At 39.7% G+C, this 16,304-nt stretch overlaps 1 protein-coding gene across 5 annotated transcripts in view; it reads left to right on the forward strand.

The window, feature by feature from the left end:
• Positions 1 to 16,304, forward strand: part of map4k5 (mitogen-activated protein kinase kinase kinase kinase 5) — a 37,599-nt gene that overhangs the window by 16,991 nt on the left and 4,304 nt on the right. For 2 of the 5 annotated variants that reach the window (XM_028565296.1, XM_028565298.1), the window contains exons 10-33: positions 1,872 to 2,003; positions 2,270 to 2,332; positions 2,440 to 2,521; positions 4,676 to 4,792; positions 5,939 to 6,017; positions 6,762 to 6,833; positions 8,137 to 8,195; positions 8,363 to 8,430; positions 10,033 to 10,077; positions 10,175 to 10,217; positions 10,337 to 10,550; positions 11,245 to 11,330; positions 11,765 to 11,806; positions 12,057 to 12,141; positions 12,237 to 12,316; positions 12,725 to 12,785; positions 12,883 to 12,885; positions 13,553 to 13,667; positions 13,795 to 13,853; positions 14,049 to 14,152; positions 14,461 to 14,638; positions 15,193 to 15,261; positions 15,366 to 15,458; positions 15,770 to 15,840. In XM_028565296.1, coding sequence (XP_028421097.1) covers positions 1,872 to 2,003; positions 2,270 to 2,332; positions 2,440 to 2,521; positions 4,676 to 4,792; positions 5,939 to 6,017; positions 6,762 to 6,833; positions 8,137 to 8,195; positions 8,363 to 8,430; positions 10,033 to 10,077; positions 10,175 to 10,217; positions 10,337 to 10,550; positions 11,245 to 11,330; positions 11,765 to 11,806; positions 12,057 to 12,141; positions 12,237 to 12,316; positions 12,725 to 12,785; positions 12,883 to 12,885; positions 13,553 to 13,667; positions 13,795 to 13,853; positions 14,049 to 14,152; positions 14,461 to 14,638; positions 15,193 to 15,261; positions 15,366 to 15,458; positions 15,770 to 15,840 — 2,020 coding nt within the window. The remainder of the gene's footprint in view (positions 1 to 1,871; positions 2,004 to 2,269; positions 2,333 to 2,439; positions 2,522 to 4,675; positions 4,793 to 5,938; positions 6,018 to 6,761; positions 6,834 to 8,136; positions 8,196 to 8,362; positions 8,431 to 10,032; positions 10,078 to 10,174; positions 10,218 to 10,336; positions 10,551 to 11,244; positions 11,331 to 11,764; positions 11,807 to 12,056; positions 12,142 to 12,236; positions 12,317 to 12,724; positions 12,786 to 12,882; positions 12,886 to 13,552; positions 13,668 to 13,794; positions 13,854 to 14,048; positions 14,153 to 14,460; positions 14,639 to 15,192; positions 15,262 to 15,365; positions 15,459 to 15,769; positions 15,841 to 16,304) is intronic. The other 3 variants (XM_028565297.1, XM_028565299.1, XM_028565300.1) reach the window with 3 other exon arrangements.

The following is a 16,304-nucleotide window of genomic DNA, read 5'->3' on the forward strand; positions in this document are numbered from 1 at the left end:
AACATTTTCCAGTCAACTGTCTGTGTCACCATGTTTTATCTAACAGTTTGTGGTTACAAAGTTTACAAGTGGTTAGATATGCTTGACACAGGATTTTACCTGCCCATCAGTCAGCTCATTAACTTCCTCAATGCACGGTGAAGTTTTAATGCACAAGCACGCTACATGCAGATGCACACAGTGTTTCCCACAGATTAGAAAACAATTTGTGGGGTCACGTTCTAGCTCACCCAGTAAGAGCGTTCCTGCAACGGTGCAGGGTTCGAATCCGACCTGCTGCCCTTTGCTGCGTGTCATCCCCCATCTCTCTCTCTCTCCCTTTCATGTCTATCCACTTTCAAAATAAAGGGAAAAGCCCCCCAAAAAAAGAATCTTTAAAAAAAAAAAGGCAATTTGTGGCACACGGGAGGGTGAAATACTTATTTTTGTAACAATCAAGTATCAAAAACTGAGGAGGACACGCTGTTGGATGCTGTCCTCCTTTCCTACTATTTCTTTAATGCCTAACGAATCTATCTCTTTCTCTCCCTGACCTCGACAACCCAACGCATTTTACCGCAAACTTGCGACTAGTTAACTTTCTAAAGCAGGTGCAGTCGGGACTCCAACATTAACACACTGACAACATTGTATTCAGAATATAAAATATTTTGGATAGGACTTTTTAATGTGTGATTGTGTAAGCCGTAATCTCTCGTTTTGATGGAGACAGACTGTGTGTGTGTGTGTGTGTGTGACGTGAGCGACAGACGGAGGAGAGCAGGGAAAGGAAATGCAGCTGAACTAAATAGCGTTAAAAAAAGAATTCTTGATTGTATGGCGCGCCACCACAAATTAGTCTGTGTGGGAAACACTGGAACAGCACACTGTGTGTGCGAGTGCGCAAGCAATGACAAAAGGCTATTTCTAAATAAAAATAGTGGATATAATGGGCAGGATTTGATATTTCATCATATAAAAATCAGGGGAATTGAAACTCTAGGAGAACAGCTGGAAGAGGGGCAGGGAAATCAAAAGGGTTGGCAAGCAGGGGATGCATGTTTGATCATTTATCAGATCATTTACAATATTGCTCAACATGGTCACCGAAAGGAAGCGGGAAGCCTTCAGCAGCCCATGAAAGATAAACTACTTAAATAACAAAAAGTAATAGGCCTACACATGATAAAGAAAGGAGAATTCATCTGAAAGTAGCACAAGGAAACAGTACCAGTGGGACTTAAGTTTCAGTTTCCAGCTGAAATTAAATGTTGTTTGAGGAGCAGCAACAGTTATGTTTGCAACAGCAAAATCACTATATGAACTCATACCGAGTGAAGTTTAGAAAGAATGAAGTTTCAAGAGATGTATTGTTCACAGACATAAATCAGTATCAGTCATTCATCCTGTCCTCCCTCCTCTGTTGTGGTCCGATGTCATTGACGAGCATAATAATTAGTCATGTGGACTTACCGCTAAAAGACTAGGGAGGGAAATGCCAAATTTAAAGATACGTGGCAAATTATGATAACAGACTTCATACAATTTTATTTTAACTTGTCACAATTCACTATTGGCTGAACTAGCGAGTTGTGTGTGTGTTTAACATAACGGCAGTGGATGAGAGAGAGATTAAAATATTGCCTTCTACATGTCTACGTGGTTATGCCTGTTGAACTGGTGTGTTGATAAAATATTTGTTTTTTCCATTTATTGCACTTACTTATGCTACAGTAAGAAGTAGTTGTCTCCGTGGGGGGGCTATCCCGTAACAATTTGTCCACAATTAGGCATACTGACCATACAGTCTAGATATAAACTAGGTTTTGACCTAGTCTTGTTTCCTTATGTTTGGAGAGTCGTCACTGAATTATTGTCCTGAATTTGTGCAGGATGGCTCCAGAAGTAGCAGCAGTGGAGAAGAACGGTGGCTACAACCAGCTGTGTGATATCTGGGCTGTTGGCATCACATCCATAGAGCTGGCTGAGCTACAGCCTCCAATGTTTGACCTACACCCGATGAGGTATGCTTTACTTTCCTCGAAAAAGGATCAGTCAGAACGTTCTCAGATGATTCTTAGGCTAATTTCTCCTTTTGTGTTACTGTAATGTTAACGTAATCATGACTTTTCATTACTTCAATGGTGTTCCTAATTAATTCAAACTATGTTTAGGCTATTATAAGACGAGTTTGCAGGCTTACTGTACTTAAGTTCACCTTATTTAAGTATATTTCCCTCTTTAAGTCTGTCTTAACCACTCTTAATCCAAGTTTTTTGTTTTTCCTTAGGGCCTTGTTTTTGATGTCGAAGAGCAGCTTTCAGCCTCCAAAGTTAAAAGACAAAAACAAATGGTGAGTGCCCCAGAATGTTCATTATGCTTTTCTGCGATTACATTATGATACTTTACACAATAATAGTAACGACCATTGCATTTAAACATAATCCTCATGTTCCCCAGGTCCACCTCCTTCCATAACTTTGTCAAAGTGTCTCTAACAAAGAACCCAAAGAAGAGGCCCACTGCAGAAAAACTTCTATCGGTAATATTTCTTATTGCTCTCTTCGACATATGGAAGACATTATATAGTAGGAGACTGAAATGTTTGAAACAAAGAATGTATTGCAGTTTTTTAGCCTGAACCTATTCACGGTGGAAATTTTGCACGTTAGCCAAGTTTCAAAAGTCATGCCTGAGTTCTGTCTTTTACAGTTTCTTCCTTTAGTTGAAATTAGAAATTGCATTACAGACCTGCCACCCTGTACGCGTTTTGCGTAGTATATACGCATTTTGACATCAAAATACGGTGATATGATTTGTCACTTTAAACTACGCAAAAATCAGGTGACTGCTTTGAGTTGACCGTCTCAGTCTAACACTTGATGGTAGTAGGTGGCTAAAATCTATGGATAAACAGCATAGCATCCACCAGCATGCTGGAAACAAAAACTAAAGAAGACCAATCACAGCGTTGGGTTCCTTCCTCTAATGTCAAGCGGGGGGATCAGCTACTGATGGTAAAACAAAAGCATCAAATGCAAGTGTTATTCCTCCCTCATTTAGTTTGGTTGGTTTCCCCCATATATCTATGGGTTTCCCCAAGGGAGGATGGTAGATGTAGAAGGTGAAATTGTGAAATTAATTAATTTACGTAGCCTACCTGTCAACTTTGGAGAAATATTATTTATATTATTATTAATAAAGCCTTGCATTTGGTATACAAAGTCTTGGATTTCGTTACAAAGGTCTTATATATGTTTTGCCTTTCCTAGGATTAAGTTCATACCGTAACAAAATTAACTGTTACTAATGTAGGCTAATTAAAAGCTGACCGGAGCCCGTCACCGGAGGACCGAGACACAAAGTAAACACTCCTCTCTGACCGGTACCGGGGGGTTAACGATTAAACTGAGCGGAGGATGTGCGGAATGTGTCGGTGTCTGTCGGACCTTGGCTGGCCGCTCGGCGCCTTCAGACAAAGCTCAAGCTAACAGACTAACGGCTTATTAGCTAGCCAAACACCGAGCGGTAACGTCTGCAAAGATTGGCTCTGTGAGCGTCTTATGACAAACAGAGCGAGCAGCCGCCAGACTATAACATCTATTGATCCGTGCAGGACTTCACTGTGAGCGGACTGTTTAGAGACGATGTGACCGGCAGGTAACGTCAAAGGTTATCTGCTACTGTAGCAGAGCTGCAAGGAAACGCTGAACTGAGCTGTGTGTTTTCGGTGTTAAACACTGCTGCAGGTATTCATGCACGACTGTTGTTGGTGATTTCCAGAGGTGGAAGACTTACTCAGATTATGTATTGCAGTACAAGTAGGAAAAACAGTGTTGTAGAGTTACAAATGACTTGTCAGTTACAAGTCCTGCATTCAACATCTTCCCTATGTAATAGTACAAAAGTATTATCAAAATATACTTAAAGTACCAAAAGTAAAAGTGCTCATTATGCAGTGTAATATATTTTATTGGATTATATTATGATCCAATTAATTGTATTTAATATAATTAATGTTTTATTTAATTCAAGTAGCCTACTTGAACATAATTATTTTCTAGGGTTTAAAATGTATACAGATTTGACATTTAATGGCATATTTTCCACGTGTGTGCCGCCGTGTTCATGAACCAGAACCTCAACAATATATCAGTAAATTGCTACTCAAAACAGTTTTTCAAGGTTGGCAGGTCTGCATTTATTGTATTACCATTTGTGATTCCTGAGGACCAGAAAAAGAAGTAGAGGATCTCAGTTGGCCAAATGAGCTTTTGTGTGGTTTGGCTGAATTTCTAGCTGCTTGGGTCAGAGTCAGACCATTGCCCTAAATGGTTGTTTAAAACCCAGTTACAGTCTATGTATTAACGAAAAGTTATTAGCAATTACATTCTTTAACAATGTCAACAAAGCCTCAGTCCAAAGGAAGAAGACTCAGGCTCCAGCCTTGTGTGCATGCATTAAAAAAAAACTCTCTGAGGAAAGGTGTCTCATCCTGATGGTCCAGGAATGTGATGATTAATGCAGGTGGTTTAATTACTCTATAACAGTGAAAGTTGGATTTGATATCCATTTCTGCAGGGATTTTGATGTTCCAGTTAGCAAGGACTTGTGTGTGAGATTACGAGATGTCTGACCACAATAATCCTCAAATGATGCTCCAGTTTATGATACCTTTTGTCTTGTTTTCATGCAGCATGTGTACGTGGCCCAGACGGGTTTGACAAGGAGGCTCGCTCTTGACCTTCTAGATAAGATGAACAACCCAGACAACCACCAGCATTACAGTGAGGTGGACGATGATGACCTCGAGGTAATGTCTGATTCATATAAAAACTAAGACTGTGGGAAATTTGCTTTTGCTTTGAAAAAATTAAGAAGGAAATTGAATCTCTACTCAGTCAACAAAGAAGCGTTTAAAGATGTACGCACACAAAAAATCTGTGTCAATTTTAACCCAAATTGGGTCAATCTATCACCGGCCCAGTATGTATGACCATAAAAAGCACTGGGTTAACAAACACATCAAAACATTTTTCTTTTTGACCCAGTTTTTCAAAAAAAAAATATTGGGTTATTTGGCCACACCAATATGTGGTTATTTTTGACCCAGTACCAATGTCATAATGACATTTCTGTTGGGTCATCAATTAAACCAAAAACTATATTTTTAATGTTCTGTTTTGAGAAAAAAATGCTTTTTACAACTTTGACAACTTTTTTGAAAGTATATACACTTGGAAATATGAAAAATGTGCCCCCATTTGTTGATGTTTTATAATTTCCCCTGTTGCAGGGAAATTATAAAAAAAAAAAATCATTCTGTATAATTTGACCAAATATTGTAGTTAAAGAGACTTTAATGCACTGAGAGACTCCCAATAATCAGTTATTGTAAATATTAGCACAGCTGTTTTTAATATAATAATATGATAAAAGGTGAGCTTTGCCCAAGTGTGTTTTCATGTTCTCTTAAAGCTTCCCTTCCCCCTCTTCTTGATTCTCTCCATTGACATTATTATTCCAACTGGAATCAACATCACATCTATGTGGCAGCCAAAGAGGTGGTACCAGTGCCTTTTAAAAGACCATTGTGCTTTTCTCCCCCTGACAGCAGTAGCACTGTCTTGGAGACCATGAATGAAAAACCCTGAAGGCTATTGACTGCAAGCAATGGAGCTTGTTGCAAACAAACAGCCTCTGGGATGCATAATAATGTGATGATGCATAGACCCAGTACAAAAAGTAGCTCTCAGTTCTCAGTATTATTTTTTTTTTACATATTATTGCAAAAGATAAATGTCAAGATTGTGCTAAATGACTCAAGGCAATGCAGTGTCACTGTTACATAATTTGATAACATTTTACCCACTCTGCACTGTCTTGTAAAGTGCTACTCCCACTGTCAAAACCTATTTCCTTATCTTTAAATCTCTGTCTCTTTCACTCTTTGCTTCAGCCCCTCTCTGCAGTTAGACACACCATCCGCTCCACCAACAAACAAGCCAGGGCAGAGAGGACACGCTCAGAGATAGACTGTAAGTAAACAAAAAGCCCCAACCCATCACTAATACAAAAGCCAACCCCCTGCCATGAAGCTGTCCTGTCATTTGTCAGCATGTCAGTCAGCCTGGCTCTGTAGGTTGATAGAGGTCTGGTGGCTTGTCAGAGGGTCATCCCACTAATCCTGCAGCACTGGTTGGCACTTTTCCAGACCACAGCATGTGGTAGTGTGTATAAAAATAGCCTGGGGATTCACGGAAGAGAAAGTGGATGGAGTAGAGTCCATTAAGTTAACTGTCCCTCATGTTTTACTCAATGAATAATGTGAATAAAGCTTGTCTGAACGACTCATAAAGGTTTCTTGAGGAATTTGGTTTTCAGTCAACAAGTGTTGATACTGAATTTGGCAGAAGATCCAGTTTATTAGATTGTGTACATGTATTATTTTGCGTAAATGTATTATTTTGCAACCCTTCAGGGAAGTTGTTGTGCGTCTTTGTTGTCGTCAGTAGTTGTAGATAAAGTTGAACGTTGTGTTGTGCCTGTCGTCGTGTCAGAAGTGTGACTGTTTCTCATTTCACATTTTGGGTTGATGTAGTAACAGTCTAGTGGTAAGATATGTGTCTCTGTTAGATGTTTGTCCTATTTATCTGTGGCGGTACATGCTGTGCCTCATTGTGTTTTGTGCTTGTTCGTACTGTGATTGTACCAGATGCACTTCCTGTTTAGTTGTATCTATATTTCTCACAATTACATCTGACTTTCCCTCCTACATTAAGCAAACAATGGGACAAACCAAGGAGGGCCGTGCTCAAGTCCTAGCTTCACTGAGGGACACAGGGGGGACGCAGGTCAGTGACAGTGTAGTGAGACATTATGTGTTGGCTTAATTCCCTTGCTCACTCCCAAGACTTCCTGAGATATAGGATAATGTCGTAGCACATAACAGAACATTGTGTTTGAGAGTTAAGTGGCACTAATAAGGTGAGTTCCTCTGCATGGGGTGGCTACTTACTGTTTGTTTAGCTTGAATGCAGTTGAATAATTTGGACATTGTGACATCCTGGGTTCTGTCAGACTGACTTACATAACAAAATTACATTGTAGATGACTAATCAGATTCTAACAAGGAAGTTAAGTTTGACTTGTGCGTCTCACCTGATTCCTGATCACCTTTCTCGAAAGTGTCGCTGTAGTCTGTTAGTGACTCACCTCCTCGCTGTTGTCTACGTTTTAAATACTGCAGCACCTCCACATTATCAGCATACCTCAAGCAGAAAAACACACGAGGAAAGAAAAAAATCTGTGGTCTAAATTCTTAAACACAAAGTTTCTTTGTTAATGAGAAGCTGATTATGTGGGGGTATTTATTGGCAGGTTGGTTTTCTTCCGCCTCCGTAACTACAGCAGGATCACACCGTGTTTACACTGGACACTAAACCAGTCTCCTCAATGGGATCAACTGTTTGACAGAATGTGACCTCAAACCTAAACTAAGAGGAATCTGTTTCATGATTTATTTGTGTTTCTTGCTCTCTCACTAATATTTCCCCATGTGAACAGATCTGGTTAGTGTCAAGTTTAATCTGTGTTTGTCTTTGGTGACTGACTTTAGACTCCAGACCAAACATTCACATAGTAGCATAATACATCAATAAAGGACCTCTGTGGTGTTTTGGCAGGTACATTGTAATGGAAGCAGAGGATCTGCTGTTGGTTCATTCTTACACCCACAGAGGTATTTTTGGTTAATGTGGCTGATTAGACCTCTCCCCAGGACTGTGTGGGTGTGTATAGACTGTGATTGTTTGACATCTTCATGAGTCACCTGTTAGCTTTGTTGCATCTGTTAGGGCAGAACAAATTACACCTTTATCATTCATATTAGTAGATAAAGATGACCTAATGAATTCCCATCGAAGCTCTGGTCCACCTTTAACTTGAGCAGAGGTCCAATCAGCCAGAATACCTAAAAACCACCTGTGTGGGTGTTGAGTGGCGTTAAGAGTGTTTTCCAAGGCTCATGCTACTAATGCACAAGAGAACTACTCCCAAGGTTGATGTGTGTCTTGAAGCGTTGGGCACGGATGCCCTCTAGTGCCAAAGCTGTGTGCAAGAAAAATCTAAACTGAACACATTTTTTGTCATTTATAGTCGACAAGCTCCAGTTTGAACCACCACTCCGGAAGGAAACTGAGGCTCATTCTGAAATGGTGACAATCATATTCCTTACTTAAACTTAAACAACACTAGTATTCAAGTACTACTTTTTTTGTTTCTGTTTGCAATCACTATATTTCAAATGCATGTAGAAGAAGATAAATCATATCCATTAAAAAAAAAAAAAAATCTGTTTATGTGCATGCATGTCTTTCCACAGGATGTGAGTAAAGATAATGACTTCCGTTCCCCCTGGAGTCCCTTTGCAGAGGGAGGAATAACAACCAGGTAATCCATAGAAACTATTGTCATGGGAACTGCTCCTATTTACCCCCCACCTTCTCTCTTTTACACCTTCACTTGACCGGGCTTATTTATAAGATGGATGCATCTCTTGAGATTCATCCAGGCAAAAGAAACAAACACATTGTTAAGGTTTTCTTTATTTATTTATTTTCTTTGATATCTGTAAATATTAAATTGCAGAGATACACAATACTAATAGTAGTTTAAGTGTTGAGTAACAATGTACAGTTTAAGAAATGATGAATAGACTGCCAAAAGCATATTAGTTATGCTCTGTATGTCCATGTATATGTGATATTTTTCTTACAGAAGCTCCTCACTGTGTCTCATATTAACCTGCTAATTCACCGGAGCTAACCTGTGTCAGTGCATGAGATCACTCTCCCCATCTGCAGTTTGAAATGTTTTTTTGGCCTGTAAGCTCCTTCTCACTTGTCCTTGTGCTTTGACTGTTTTTCTTTTTCCACTTCTCTCTGTCCTCTTTTGGCTGTTGGTCTCTCTCTCTCGTCTTGTCCCTCGAAGAAGCCTCCTCAAAAGCGTTGAGGACGAATTGTTCCAACGGTAACACTAACACTATGTGTGCGCTGTAGTACCCTACCTACGTCATCCACCTATCGCTCAGTCCCCATCCTTTTCTCAGTGAGGTTTAGCACCCACCCTGTCCACAAATCGCCCTCCCTGACACCCTTCCATTCAACATGTGTGGTATGATAACAGCTGTTGATCCGAACTGTGCATACTGCTGCATAAATGAATCTGACACAGACAGGCAGGTAGAACAGTGGGATGTAAGGCAAGGCAAGGCAGCTTTATTTGTATAGCACATTTCAGCAACAAGGCAATTCAAAGTGCTTTACATGAAACATGAAACATTAAAAACATAAAACAATTAAAAACAATTTCAAAGCATTAAAACAATTAAAAACAATTTCAAAGCATTAAAACAATTAACAACAATTTAAGATCATTAAAAGACGAGAATAAAATGTACAGTGCAGTATAAGAATTTTAAAGAAAGAGCAGTTAAAAATAGGTTATTTAAAGAAAGGCAACATTAAAAAGATATGTCTTCAGCCTGGATTTAAAAGAACTGAGAGTTGCAGCGGACCTACAGGATGTAGGGAGAGACCGGAAAATACTTAAACCTGTAGCATTCAATTCAAATTACTTGTTTGCTTAGACTTTACCCTGCGCAGATAAAAATATTGATTGCCGTTTTCAAAATCCTAAATACTTTTAGTACTATCCAAAGAACTCATGGATGGATGAATAAAGAGACGGCATCTAAAATTTATAAAGGTTGTCAGCAGACCTTGTTTTGACTCCAGTGTTAATTTTTTAAACTAACGTCATAGTAACATGGTAAGAAAGACTTCAGAGATGTTTAAAGTATAAAAACAGCTTTATTTTCTTGTGGTTTCCATCCCATGATACTCACTGGGGGTTTCGAACGAATACACCCTTCTTCTTTTCCTTAGAGTCCTACTCTTTTCATCTCTAAGGAGGGATTTTACATTTGAACCATTAACACCCCTCATCCTGAGCTCTGATGAGTCTTATTTTCCACTGTGTTGTTTCCTGCAGGGGACACATCGCCCATCTTGAAGATGCCTTTGAAGAAGTGGAGCTGTGAGTGATGTCATTACATTAAGATTTCATAATGGATGCAGAAACATTCATTGCTGTAATTTACATCTTTATAAAAAAATAATGCTTTTCAATTCAGGTCAACCCTCAAGCCAGGGGTTCCTCCTCCTCTGCCCCCGAAGGTGAGACACAAAATCATAAATTATTTTAACTGCATGGATTTCTGCGGTTAAAATCCATGTTGGAAGTGTATGAAGTGCTTTGAATCAACACCAAACTGTTTTCATACTTTCTCTCTCAGCCACGATTAAACAGCTCATCTGAGGAGCTTGGCCTTAATGATGAGAGGTCTCTGACGGTTCGGAGGTTCCCTAACTCAGATAACGGACCGAGCCAGGTCGTTCGCATACAGAGCACACCTGAGAACCTGGGCAACAAGGTGGAGCACTCGTCTCCAGATTTCCTCTCTGTCAGCGTCAGCAGCCCCGGCCTTTTGTCTCACGCCTCTGATCCTGGTGAGTCTCGGTGTCTGAATTTACATACACTACCGGTCAAAAGTTTGGGGTCACTTAGACATTTCCATTCCACTCCATTATAGGCAGAATACCAGCTGAGATCAGTTGCATTGTTTTTTTTAAATCAGTTTTCAGATTACATTATGTGCTTAGATAATTGCAAAAGGGTTCTCCAATGTTTTCTCAGTTAGCCTTTTAAAATGATATCAGACTAGTAAACAGAATGTGCCTTTGGAACATTGGATGAATGGTTGCTAATAATGGGCAATGTAGATATTGCATTAAAGATCAGCCACTTCTTTCTACAACAGTCGAGAACCCTTTTGCAATTATGTAAGCACATAATGTAATCTGAAAACTGATTCAAAAGACAATGCAACTGATCTCCGCTGGTATTCTGTCTGTAATGGAGTGGAATGGAAATGTCTAAGTGACCCCAAACTTTTGACCGGTAGTGTATATTTATGTGCAATAACCTGTTTATGTATTTCATTGGTGTCTGTTCTCTTAAAACGACCGCGTCTCTAAATGAGAACTTATTTTATTTTACAAGCTCTCAGTAAATCTGAATGTAAAGGTAAGGGAGACTGGTGTAAATGTGTCCAATCTTTGGATTTAGCTTCTACGTTTTTGACACTATGATTAATAGTTATGCCACAAATGCAATTTTAATCTGCCTGCTCTCTTATGACAGATAATGATTCAGATGACAGTGTGAATGGAGGCAGTCCCATGGCACCACCCAACCGACAGCACCGGAAGGAGAAAAAGGAATTCCCTGTGAGTCTGAAGTTATTTCACAATATAGCGTTGAAATATATATACTTCAATCATGACAGCCACACTTCTCATCTTTAGTTTCTTGGGTTTTTACGATGAAAATGTCATATGTGGTCTACGAGCCTGTATTTTATATGTGGAGTGTCTCCAACTAGCTGGCTGGCCTCGCACTGAAACCTCAAATATGATGTTTTTCCCTTGTCAGATCCAAACACCAACAGTTAGAGAGGGCATTTTGGCATCCACAGATGTCGAACATTTAATTGTCTGTGACAGAACACACACAAAAGAAAACAGTCCATTATGTTTGTTCGGCTCATTGTTGAAGCTGGAGCTGAATTAAGCTGCTAAATTGAAAATAATTGTTCTGCTTTGTCTTTGTGTTCTACATGTACATTATCTTATGGTTTTTTGTTTCCTCTGCTCCTCTTTAGAAACCAGCTATCAACGGTCTTCCACCCACTCCTAAAGTACTGGTGAGTGAATCCTCTGCATTGTCCCTCACACTTCACTCTTACCTGCTGGCCTGGTTTCATAGGCACTGTTATTAAACATCTTGTCTGAGCTGCTGCTGTATATTCTGTAGATATTTGGGTTCCACAGAGCTTTCTGCTTTGTGGTTGCTTCTGCTCTGCTCAGCTTTAGCTCATTAAACCCTGGCTGACATTTCAGCGCTTCACTGAGCCAGAGACTGCCTGTTCTGAGCCATGTTGCTTTTCATTTCAGATGGGAGCCTGTTTCTCGAAGGTGTTTGATGGCTGTCCACTGAAGATCAACTGTGCCACATCATGGATTCATCCAGACACCAAAGGTACAGCTTCATGCAAAAAGCGTGGTACACAAACTTGTTTTATGCAGCCGATGCTTATTTAAAAAAAATAAAATAAAAAAATGTTTTTCTTCTAGATCAGTACCTAATCTTTGGGACGGAGGATGGCATCTATACGCTGAATCTTAATGAGCTGCATGAAGCCACAATGGAGCAGGTAACAGCAGCTAATATTAATCTAAAATAATTATTAAAACCAGGATAAGTTTACAGAATTACTTACTGCTTATCTTCATTAAACTGTGTAAGAGATGCGTAGCCCCAATTTGTTTACAATAACTTGCGGGTAGAAAATTCCTGCAACAATTGGATATACTCTCATGTCATTAATCTAAAATGCACGTTTGTCAATATTCGATATTGCAACTACCACAGGTAGATTTTGTCAGCTGTATCAAACTAGCTAATGTTAACTCCATGAGTTGGTTGAAAATGCTGTCACCGGCTGACTTTGTTTCCAGCGAACAATCAAATAATGTTCTTTTCCACCTACTTACTCCCTCCTTTGAGAGCTAATGTCCAACTAAAAGGTAATTGTACCTCTTTTGTTTAATTCCCTATTTAGCTGTTCCCGAGGAAGTGTACATGGCTGTACGTTATCAACAACAACCTGATGTCTTTATCTGGTAAGTGATGGACTTATCTCAGCCTCCTGCTTCACTGACCACTGGAATAACCTGCTGCTTCTTTGTCCTGCGTAATCTTGCTGCCCCTGAGGGCAAGAAGGTCACTCCATATCTGCAGCCTTGAAATAACTTTCTTTTGTTTGCAATGGGAGAGCCTCTATTAGAACTGTGTCTATATAGAACTGTATATATATATATATTTATATAGTAGCTGCAAAAGCAAGTGTAGTTTGTTTCATATATTAAAACCGACATGCAACATGTTGTCAGAAAACTCAAATCATCTATCATTTGAAACCAAACTGTCTGTTTGGCTATCGTCGGAGCCTTTTCTCTGGCTTAACAGTTGAAGATGGGATTAAAAAGTGCGAGGTCTGCTTTCAGTTTTACCCTCATCGGTTTGCCTCTTGGTATACTTAACTTCTGTTCTCTTCTCCTCTTCCCTTGGACACTGTCCATCCTCCTCTCGCCTGGCTTGATTTGATATTCTACTAACTGGCTTCATCAGAAGGTAATCATGCTTCACATCATCGTCACACTTCTGTTTTTACTCCATGTTCACGTGTTCACATCTAACCTTTCTACGTGTGAAAGCTGCTTTGTGTTGCAGAATGTGTAAAGAAATGTCAGAACTTGTGTTTAAAATATGTGTAGAAAAGTTTACTTCGATCTTGTCTGTCATATTTAAGACTCATGGCTTTGATGACTACACTACTCACTGTTTTACTCTTGAAGCTGGTGATTAAATATATTGTATTCTGCTGTAGGGAAAACCTTCCAGCTGTACTCCCACAATCTCATCGGGCTGTTTGAACAGCTGAAGAAGCCGGGCCTGGCTGCTCAGTTCCAGACTCATCGCTTCCCAGACAAAATCTTACCCAGGTGAGACCAACATGTCTGGGGTTTTTGGTCTCATACATACTTTTTATTTTTTACATTAGGCATGTTTCCATACTCGTGCAAGTGACAAGACTGTCGACACAACAATTTGACCGTTTTCTCTCCTCAGGAGGTTTGCCCTGACAATTAAGATCCCCGACACAAAGGGCTGTCACAAGTGCTGCATTGGTGAGTGGCCTTTCCCTCCCAACCACTCGGTTTTATTTACTCACCCTTCTGTCATAATAAATTGTGTCAATACATGAGGAACATCTCTGTACTAGGCCAGTTTTTTAAACTATATACTCCTGTCGTAAACTGTTACAAAGGGCCTGCATAGCTCAATCTAGCTATACTTCTTGACAGTCTTTTCTTTTTTTACAGTGAGAAATCCATATACAGGTCACAAGTACTTGTGTGGAGCACTGCAGTCTGGGATTGTCCTGTTGCAGTGGTATGAGCCCATGCAGAGGTTTATGCTTATCAAGGTAAACTGGCTATTTTCTTTTCTCATCTCAAGGATTACTGTTCCTCCACAATTTTAGTTAAACTACATGTTTTTACCTCAAGGTATATTTTTCTTTCATGAGCACATCTGTAGTTACGTTTTTAAAATCTAGCTGTCCAAGCAAGAAAAGAAATGTCCATTGCTCCTTGGCTCTGAAACACAAGTTAATTATGTTCCCAGTGACCTTTTTCACTACTTTTACACTACAAAATCAATTTTAAGCATCATTAAACATAAAGAAGCACCACTGACATTAACCCCTGTGTTGGCTCTCTCTTTCTGTGGCAGCACTTTGACTTCCCTCTTCCCAGCCCACTGAAGGTGTTTGAGATGCTGGTGGTCCCGGAGCAGGAGTATCCTCTGGTGTGTGTGGCCATCAGCAAGGGCACCGAGCCAGGCCAGGTGGTTCGCTTTGAGACTATCAACCTCAACTCTTGCTCCTCCTGGTTCACAGAGATGGGAACAAGTAAGTCAAACATGTGCACTAATGTGGAGCCGAATACATGCAATCAATACAAAGACACTGTGCTATGTGGAGATATGACCGAATGGAAACCAAGTTGTCTATTGAAAGTAGCCTCTACAGAATGCAATGCAGCCTCTCATCTTTGTGGCTTCATTAGTATCGTGTGAAATACACCATCTTCCTGAAGGGATTTTGTGCAGTTTGAACACCTATGCACATAACAAATGATGACATGGCTTTCTGTTTGCTCTCTAAAACATGGTGCTATTGCTTCCACTGAACTTAAACATCACAAAGAACCCCCTTAGTGCAGTAAAAAACTAGTGTAAGAAAGTGAAACAGGCTGATTTAAAAAAAAAAAAAAAAAAAAAAAAACTACAATGTTTAGTTATGAAATAACTAACACAATAATGGAGAGGGAATATCCAAGAACTAATTTTATATCAAACATATACTTTTTTTTTAAATTGCTTATAAAATATGCATTGTACATTGCCATGCCACAGGAATGTTTGAAAACAAGATTTTTATAGTTGTAACTTCCCATCCCATAGCTCATCAGCAGGTGGATGCAATCCATGTCACCCAGCTGGAGAGAGACACAGTGTTGGTGTGTTTGGACCGTAAGTACAACCTCTTTTCATCAGCTTTGACCAAAACAGTCTGGATGTAATTATCTATGTTCTGCCACATCATTCCTACAGCCTTTTGTTATTTCTCTCCCCAGAAAATTTGAAGATTGTTAATCTCCAGGGCAGACTGAAGTCCAACAAGAAGCTGGCATCTGAGCTCAGCTTTGATTTCTGCATTGGATCAGTTGGTAAGCTTTTAGACAAAGACTTGGAGGTACATATAGTTCTGTGTAAGACCTTACAGCATTTAAACAAAACCTGCTTACTTTAAAGGTAGATATAAAAAAAAAAAAAATACAAAAAAACTCCCAGCATCACAAGCTGGCAGGTGTACAGAAAGCTGGTTGTATATCCAGCGAAGTGGCATGCTACATTTACAAAAGGTCTTTTTGTAAACTCGTAATGAATTGCATTGTTCCTCATAATCAAGTTGGCAGTGTTTCATTGGCTATCTTGACCGTGCGCTGACACATTGCCTCTTACCTTTCTCTTCTGACAGTGTGCCTTCAGGACAGCGTCCTGGCCTTCTGGAAACATGGCATGCAAGGAAAGAGCTTCAAGTCTAATGAGGTAAAAACAGCTCATGCCCACAAATACAAATTCACAAAAGTGTCTCTTTTTGACCACTTTGTGTGTCTGTTGTCAAGTATATTAGCCTTCACTTCTAAGTTTGTACAGTTTTCTACAGTCTTTACAAAGAGATGACACCCTGGATTGCTCAAGTACAGATGCCATTCACCTCAGAATAAACGTAACAAATAAACTAAATCAACATTTTCAAGCTTTTTTGCTACTTTAAAATCAATATTTACACCAAAATATCAGTATCAATTTTCATGGGTCTCCAGTGACTACAGAGGGGAAACTGATGGTTTGTCACATCGCTGAATACAGGCTTGTTTGTTCTACACATGAACAAACACCTCTGGCTCTTGTCAACAAAGACCCTGAGTGATGGCTGTTTCTATGCGTGGCTACATGCTGTAGGTGATCCCGGGAGATTAGACCTCAGGTGGAGCCAGACAAAGTTTCTT

The sequence above is a fragment of the Perca flavescens genome, chromosome 20 (genome assembly GCF_004354835.1).
Source record: "Perca flavescens isolate YP-PL-M2 chromosome 20, PFLA_1.0, whole genome shotgun sequence".
In the NCBI taxonomy this organism is placed as follows: Eukaryota; Metazoa; Chordata; class Actinopteri; order Perciformes; family Percidae; genus Perca; species Perca flavescens.